This window comes from Mytilus trossulus, chromosome 3 (assembly GCF_036588685.1).
Source record: "Mytilus trossulus isolate FHL-02 chromosome 3, PNRI_Mtr1.1.1.hap1, whole genome shotgun sequence".
Taxonomy (NCBI): domain Eukaryota; kingdom Metazoa; phylum Mollusca; class Bivalvia; order Mytilida; family Mytilidae; genus Mytilus; species Mytilus trossulus.
In genome coordinates, this window is record NC_086375.1 from 39,549,204 (window position 1) to 39,557,717 (window position 8,514).

General features: G+C 33.5%; 2 protein-coding genes across 2 annotated transcripts; one reads left to right on the forward strand and one right to left on the reverse strand.

Annotated features, from left to right (window-relative positions):
• Positions 1-1,101: 1,101 nt before the first annotated feature.
• LOC134710759 (vitelline membrane outer layer protein 1-like) lies at positions 1,102-3,177 on the reverse strand. Its single transcript, XM_063571155.1, has 3 exons — positions 2,941-3,177; positions 2,037-2,237; positions 1,102-1,344 (listed from the first exon to the last, which is right to left on the reverse strand). The coding sequence occupies exons 1-3, from the start codon at positions 3,124-3,126 to the stop codon at positions 1,102-1,104; spliced, it is 630 nt and encodes a 209-aa protein (XP_063427225.1). The 5' UTR covers positions 3,127-3,177.
• A 1,472-nt stretch (positions 3,178-4,649) lies between these two features.
• LOC134710761 (vitelline membrane outer layer protein 1-like) lies at positions 4,650-8,243 on the forward strand. The gene is made up of 3 exons (XM_063571156.1): positions 4,650-4,835; positions 6,695-6,904; positions 7,998-8,243. The coding sequence occupies exons 1-3, from the start codon at positions 4,830-4,832 to the stop codon at positions 8,241-8,243; spliced, it is 462 nt and encodes a 153-aa protein (XP_063427226.1). The 5' UTR covers positions 4,650-4,829.
• The last annotated feature ends 271 nt before the right edge of the window (positions 8,244-8,514 follow it).

Below are 8,514 nucleotides of genomic sequence, written 5' to 3' on the forward strand. Positions count from 1 at the left end.
TAAAACATGTCTCTGGTAAAATACTGTTAATCAAATGAGTGTTAGTTTTCCTACAGAAGGTTGATGGTTATTTCCAGGCACTCTGGCTTACTCCACTTATAAAAAAACTTACCACTCAATCGAACAATAGTGTTGGAAGTGGTATTAAACACCAATCCATCAATAATTTGCTGATGATAATTTTTTAATGAGTTTAGTCCGTGTTTATGACAGGTCATCTACACCTATTTCGTTTATTTGTTGATGTATATTTCATTATGACAAAAAAAACTTATTATTGGCTTCAAAGTCACAATTGGGCAGTAAGGTTACGTTTTATTGATTTGGTCAGTTATTCAGTAACTAAAGACTGCATACTCAAATATCTGAGACTAAAGAAAAACAAATGCGAAACTTGATTGTTTTCGTTTTGGCTACCCAATTGATAGGTTAATTGACTGATGTTTGTCTCACTTCAATGTCGAATATTTTCTGTGCAATCTGGACGAGAATAAACCAACAATGAAACCATAATCATCCTTTAAAAAGTCGTTTGATTGTGAGCGAATTGCATAAACATTTATACTACTTGAAAATAGAGGCAGGTATTTTGCATTGCAACAGTCCGACTACGAACATCAAAAAATTGTTGCAGAGAAAGTGTTACGTGTATTATAGATGTGATAATGCTATACTTACACGAGGCACCGTATTATTCCACTCCATTCTGACGAGGCGAGGTTGCATTTTTTCACCATTGTGCAGAGTTTTAGAAATTATTAAAACAAATTAATGGTACATGTACTATCATTCTCTATGACTGCTAGTGAACTGGGTGTTCAGACAAAAGAAATCACATGTAACAGATTGTTCACTGTTTTTATCGAAAGGTATACGAGCAATTCCGAAGAAACTGGTTTTTATTACGAAATGATTTGAAGTACACGTTTTAATGATGTTACAGAAGTTTCAATTCTAGATTCTCAATCCTTGTATTTTGAACGTGTATAGCTTGTCATTTTTTTTACACCTTGAAGATGTCCCACTTTGCACCTCAGAATTTGTTTTAACACAAATAGAAAGTTAAAGAAAAGACAGGAATAGCTCGATCAGCCGATACATTTATTCAGAACAACAATAGAATTTGACGTCATTTAGCGCTGTGTCGTCCCCGGAACCTTGTGGAGACTCTACTCTAGTTTGAATACCACAAATAGCCGAACTAAGAGGACAACTCTGGCTCCATGCCCCATAGGATCCCCATTCGCCATGTCCTGGTGGATGTGCAAGATCATATTCAGGCTCTACATCAAAATCTCGGCATTTGAATTTTGCGAAATTAGCTGCTGTGTCATCGCTACCTCCCTGTAATAGAAGGAATAACTTCGATATTCATGACGTTAGATTTCTTGGAATCAAGGGAAATTATAGGTGAAATCTAAGTTTTAAAAAAAATGAAATAAATTAACGGAATATTTAGGAGAATCATGACAGTGGCAAAGCACTGCAGACTTCTTGGAAATATTGCCACTGGACGATATACATACAACAAGCAAACAAAACAGTTACACTAGTTTTTGGTGGGGTTCGTGTTGTTTATTCTTCAGTTTTTCTATGTTGTGTGATGTGTGCTATTGTTTTTTTGTTTGTCTTTTTCAATTTTAGCCATGGCGTTGTCAGTTTGTTTTAGATTTATGCGTTTGACTGTCCCTTTGGTATCTTTCGTTCCTCTTCTTTAACAATGTATCCTTTTCAAAATAAATTTTTAACTAGCAGTTTTGTCTTATTACTTATTGGTATATTTATATATCCAAATAGGCACGTAGATCACAGAGAATAATCAATCATCGAGTTATTAATAAAACACTATCTAGGGTAATATGGTCTGTATGACGAAATAATTTTATAAAATCTAGCCTAGCGTTGTTAGTTTTAAAAACAGTGAAACAATTCAGTCATTCAGTGTCTTAAATAGTTCTGAGCTTCGAATAAACAATTTCAGGTCAAGTCCGTCTATCTTAGTCATACACATAAAATGTGCAAAGTGGATATATTACCTGTCTATTTTCTACTTGTAGAGCAAACGATGTCAAGAACTTTTGAGTTTCTGTGTTTTCACATAATGTTTCTCCTACCCATCCACCCCAAGTACCTTGACCGGAAACTATATATCCACCGTACTGACCAGCTGCTGACCCACATTTCAGCAGAATGCTGTTGAGTGCAGTATCGTCGCCGCTACCTTGAGGAACCTCAATCTGTTCACAAAATGATGTTTAAAGTAAGCAAACGTTGTAAAGATGAAAATTCAACTGTCTTGATTTGACAAACTTTTCTAAAATTATCTGTTTATAAGTTTTGAAATTATTAAGAAACTAAGGTATCAACTCCCTCAGGCAAAGTTGGCTTTAGATGAATTTGGCTATTTATTTTAGGTATATTTTATCATATAGCTCTGCAACGGGTTCGGTACTTACACATCCTCGGAAATCGCTTCGGTCGCATGAAATTATAAACATGTTGTTTTCCATTTTTCAACTCTACACACATATAAGCTACCAACAAGTCATTTTCAAATATGAACCATTCCAACCCGGTTCTTGATGTTAGTTTCATAAAATGACAAGAGTCGAAATGTCTATTAAGAAGCTGAATTTCTATATTATATTGGTATCTTGAATTACAAAACTAGTAACTATGTTATTTGTGCTTGTGTATCTAGATACGTTTTGTTGTCTCTTGCTTTTATATATAATGCTGTTGTGAACACACACAATTTCTGTCCTTCAATCAATTTTCTAGGATTCTAATGAAATAATTTGCTCTTCTTTTTTTTTTTTTATATTTAAGATATCACTTACTCATGCTCTAATAGAAAAAAAAACATTCTGAAAAAATAAAGTAGCCATACAATGGACACATCTTTGAATGACTAAACGTAATTGTTCTCAAATACAATACCTTCATATTGTATCCCATTGCAAAATGCCCGTCAGCACAATATTGAGGAGGATTCCAAGTACCCCAGTCATCACCATTGTCAATTTGTAAAACTTTCACCACATTGCGAGGAGAATCATGTGTAATTAAAAGAGATTCACAATAAACAACAAAGCTGAAAACTAGGAAATACTTTGTAACTGTCATTGTCTCTCTATATTCACCTTTTACTTTGAGAGATAAGCATACACTGCCAAACAAAGTATCGTCTTCGGATGTACACCTATAACTACCAGGAAGTCCGATATCATTCACTTTGAAATACGTTTCAAGTTAAAGTGATTTTGAAAGACGTTCGCACTGTTACATATCAAGTCAGGAATAGGACAAATGTTGTTCGATTTTGCTATTTGATAAGGGAATTTTCCGTTTTGAATTTTCTTCGGAGTTTAGAGTTTTTTAATTTTACTTTATACATGTTCAAATACCTGAACTTTAACATGTTGTAGTTTGCTCCACATACATGCTTATATTATGTTCATGGCATATCTCTGTCGGTCACATTTATCATTTAAATTCCGTTCCATATAAAGCGTGACATATAGTCTAGATACTAGTTTAAAGACAATTGTTTTTTTGCTGTTGTTTCTCTGTTGTGTCGTAGTTAAAGTGATTTTGTTAAGACGTTCGCACTGTTACATATCAAGTCAGGAATAGGACAAATGATGTTCGATTTTGCTATCTGATAAGGGAATTTTCCGTTTTGAATTTTCTTCGGAGTTTAGAATTTTTTAATTTTACTTTATACATGTTCAAATACCTGAACTTTAACATGTTGTAGTTTGCTCAACATACATGCTTATATTATGTTCATGGCATATCTCTGTCGGTCACATTTATCATTTAAATTCCGTTCCATATAAAGCGTGACATATAGTCTAGATACTAGTTTAAAGACAATTGTTTATTCGCTGTTGTGTCTCTGTTGTGTCGTAGTTCTCTGATATTTGATACGTTTCCCTCAGTTTAAGTTTGTTACCCGGATTTGTTTTTTCTCCATCAATTTATGAATTTTGAACAGCGCTATACTACTGGCGCCTTTGTTTAAACCAGCTGCTGATATAGTGTTATTGATATTCCTTTCTGTATCGTTAAGCTGCTGTTGCATTACTGTACAGTCATACATCTACAATCATCTTTGTTAACACTTGCCTGACTATGTTATCATGAAACAAGAGGTACCCTTGTGATTTCTGTATTTTGACATTTTCCTTAAACAAAACGCATTACCAAAAGAAATTGGTTTCATATCATATATTTTTTTTCCAAATGAAATGAATTTTGCGTCAAGTCCTTTGCAGTCTGCACTATATTTCGCAATATGAAACTTTGCCTGTTTTCAAATATAGCTAGTTAAAGAAAGCTTGCACGAAATAATTGCACATTTGAAGAATTTTAAAAACAAGGGTTTACTTAATTTTAAACATGCATTACATCAAATCGGAAAGATTAAACCATATATAAAGAATGTTTAGTGAAATTAAAGTATGTCAGAAATCACTCAATATTATCTCATTATTGGTTTTATGAGATAACCAAAAGTCAAAGATCAACGGAAACACCAGAATGATCGGTAAATCATGACGATTAGGTCAAAGTTAATGTCAAGACCAAGACCCATTTGATAAGGTTCTGTCAACCTTCAATTTATTAACTTACCAAATTGAAGCATGCAAATATTACATTCGTTCATTCTTTGCTATGTTTTTCATAGCAGCTATGCCTTTCTTAATTTACCAGATGTTCCTCGAAAGTATATTAAAACCCTTGAAGTTTAAAATGGTGGAAAGTGGGGTGACTGGCATCCTCCTCATTTTTGTGCTGATGGATTTTTCGCAACTGGATACAATATGAAGGTGAATTTTGAACTATCACAATAAAACTTTTATTATTCTATTTTTGTCTTGGAAAACCAACGCAAATTGTTTTCTAAAAATCATTATTTATAGCAAAACAATATCGTTGTCATACAAAAAGTAAAGAGTTATGTTACAAAATGAGGAAAGGTGGTATGGTTGTCTATCACAACAAAATTACATAGAAATGGCTCTTGACAACCGAATACTAGTATACAAGCTAATAAAATCAATAAGTTGATCAAATAGTTATCAAAGATACCAGGCTTATAATTTGGTACGCCAGACGCGCGTTTCGTCTACATAAGACTCATCAGTGACGCTCAGATCAAAATAGTTAGAGAGCCAAATATTATAAAGTTTAAGAGTATTGAGAACCCAATATTCCAAAAAGTTATGCGAAATACGTCTTAAGTAATCTATGCATGGGATAAGAAAATCCTTAGAATTTCGAATAATTCATACTTTTGCAAAGAGTTAATTAAAAAAAATAACCATAGAATTGACATTCATGTCAACACCGAAGTGCTGACTACTGGGCTGGAGATACCCTCGGGACGAAACCTCCAACAGCAATGGCTTTGACCTAGGAGTGTCCTGATCTTTTATCATTAATTACGACAATTGTTTTAAATACTGATTTGATTATTTACCTCCGTATAATTAAACTCATCATAAATACTAGGATACAATTTGTATTTGCCAAATATAGCTAAGGTAATCTATTCCTGAGGTAGAAAAGCCTTCGTTATTAAAAAAATCAAAGTTTGGTAAAAAGTTGATTTATAATTATGACCATATCAATATCATGTCAATACAGAAGTGCAGAAAAAGAAAATTGGTACCGTTAATTTTATTAAGGTAGAGCAAATATGTGGTTTCTCAAGACAGGTGGAATATAGGTTCTTACTACATGAAATGCACAGCAAAGGGATCTAATATTAATGGTCTTATTATAAAGGTGTTTGCTTAATACAGGTGGTCTGTTAATCAGGTTTGACTGTACGTTGAAATCAATAATTCAATAAAATTCGAAAGTTGCAAACTACAATTTCGTACTTTAGTTGTATTTAGCAAAACGGTATGGATTTTTTGTTCCTCAATGTGCTTCAACCAACTTCGTATTTTTTCTGCTTTGTTTGACTTTTTTTTCGAGCGCCACTTATGAGTCTTTTGTAGACGAAACGTGCGTCTGGTGTACATACAAAATTTCAATCCTGTTTTTTTGGATGAGTTTATTTACAACCAGCGGGTTTATGCCACTACTGATAGAGTTTTAATTCCCCTATAATATCACCCTTTAATATTAAACACCTCTGTAGTCATATGAATCATTATTGATACGGTCAAAATTATAAATTAACTTTTACAAAACTTGAAATTTTAAAGTCCTTAGGGTTTTCTACCCCAGAAAAAGATTATCGTACTGTATTTGGCAAAATTTTTTCTTTCTTTGTTTTCCTCAATGCTTTTCAACTTTTTACTTTATTTTGCCTTTTTCTTTATTCGGGCGACACTAATGAATCTTTTGTAGACGAAACGAGCGTCTGGCGTAAATACAAAATTTCAAGCCTTGCATCCATGATGAGTTGATTTACTTATACAATTGAAAGCTATTTAAAACTGGTGTATTATAGGGATTAAATGTACAAATTTCAAAGATCAGAAATTTCATTCATTAAGTAATACTCACTCCGGCACCAGTGTTAGCTGTTTTATATATGTAGTGTTGGTCTTGACGATCCCAGAAGAATGTGTTCCCTTAACTTGCCTTTACTTGAGGAAATCAGAATATTCTAGAAAAAAAAATGCTATGCCATTGATATCGAAACATTAGAACGTAGCTGTTTCTATTGAAGATTGAAGGCAATCAACATGGTCATGATGATACATCTTTAAATGCCATACTGTTGAGGTGTATCAGTTTTGATAATCACTATGGAGGAACTATTGAATCTGGTGAAGGTAGTTACGGAGATTGGATAGGATGGACAGATTGTGAGAAGTCTGAGACCCATAAAAATCAGACGTATTTGACATCTTTTTCTTTCCAAGTCGAAGGAGATCAGGTACCTTTATTTTAGTATATTTATGAACGGAACCCTTTACTATATGTTATCACCAGTTGGTTTTTGCTTCTGCTATTATGTTAGCTTATATTTGTAATCTATAGTATTTATATACAAAAAAAGGCATGTAATCTTACGGAGCCCCGCTAGACACTTGCTAAGAGAAAAAAATATATTGTGCATACAGAATAATATATTGTAACTTAAACATATAGTGTGTGCAAAACTTAAATTTATTGTGCCCTCAATCGTACAGGGCTTTAATGTCCCCTTTTCAAAGTGAAAGAATTGAGAAATGCGTAAGGGTTTCTTTTGAAATGCTATATTACATGGAAACACTTGCACTCTTAGCAAAAAATCATCACTGCATTGTTTCTTATCAACAACTGAAGCGAATACTGAAGAAGCTACGTTTATTTCGTCCGAAATTTGGTTTTCCTATAGATGCATTTGAAGCTGCTTCTTTGTATCGGTCTTTATTGGAACTGTTTGAAACAGACTTGGCATTAGAGCGAGGTCATTATCGTACTTTGGAGACTTATGGCAATATGGTTTTACCTATTTTCTAGTGACAATTTTAAAACTACTTTTTGTACCTGTGCATTATATTCTATGTTTGCAAATCTCAAGATTATGTTGGTGTTGATTGACGCAAGGCTGACATGCTGCACAATTCAAGACTTTGATTTTGTTATTACCCATCATTATATTTAAAGGTCTTTGCGTCCGTCTCTTCGTCCGTCTCTTTTAAGGATAATTTTTTTGATCATAGTAGTTTATGTTGAAGTTGTAGTATCATTAACTCAAATAAATTATATGGTTTCTCTGAAGATATTATTGTTAATGTGAAAAGTTAGTCAAATCGACATAAAACTTTTTTTTATTAATTGGTACTACGTTTCATTATGATAAAGGTAGATCGCATTTCTTCCTCAATCTGGGATTTTTAAAAAGCAGATAACCATCGGTCTAGATCTTTAATGACTTGTACTGTTACATATTTATACACCAGACACAGAAAAACGCTAGTATGTACTCACACAATGCTTTTCTGTTTATATTCAAACAAGTGATTCCGCTTTTATTTTTGAAGAGCGGTGGAGATGACACGGCAGCGAACTATATCAAGTTCAAATGTCGGGACTTCGACGATGACAGAGATGAGTCTGAATTAGCTCATCCACCCGGACACGGCTTGTTTGGAGGATATGGTGGATGGAGTGAAAGCTGTCCAACACATTCTGCTATATGTGGATTACAAACCAGGATTGAAGGACCACAAGGCGGTGGTGATGATACTTCTCTGAATAATGTCAAGTTCTTTTGTTGTCAAAAATAAACAGCTATAAAACATTGATAAATGATGAGTTGTTCTATCATGGAAGAGGGACGAAAGATACCAGAAAGACAGTCAAACTCATAAATCGAAAATGAACTGACAACGCCAAGGCTAATGAAGGGCTGCGCTTAAGCGCATGATACGCCCGTTGCTCTTTTAACTTGTCTTTTATGCTTTCAGTGAATTTATATGATCATGCTTTTAATGAATTTATATGATCAATGTCCGGCTGTTTTCGATTTTTTTTTAATAAGACAGCATAAAATGTAAA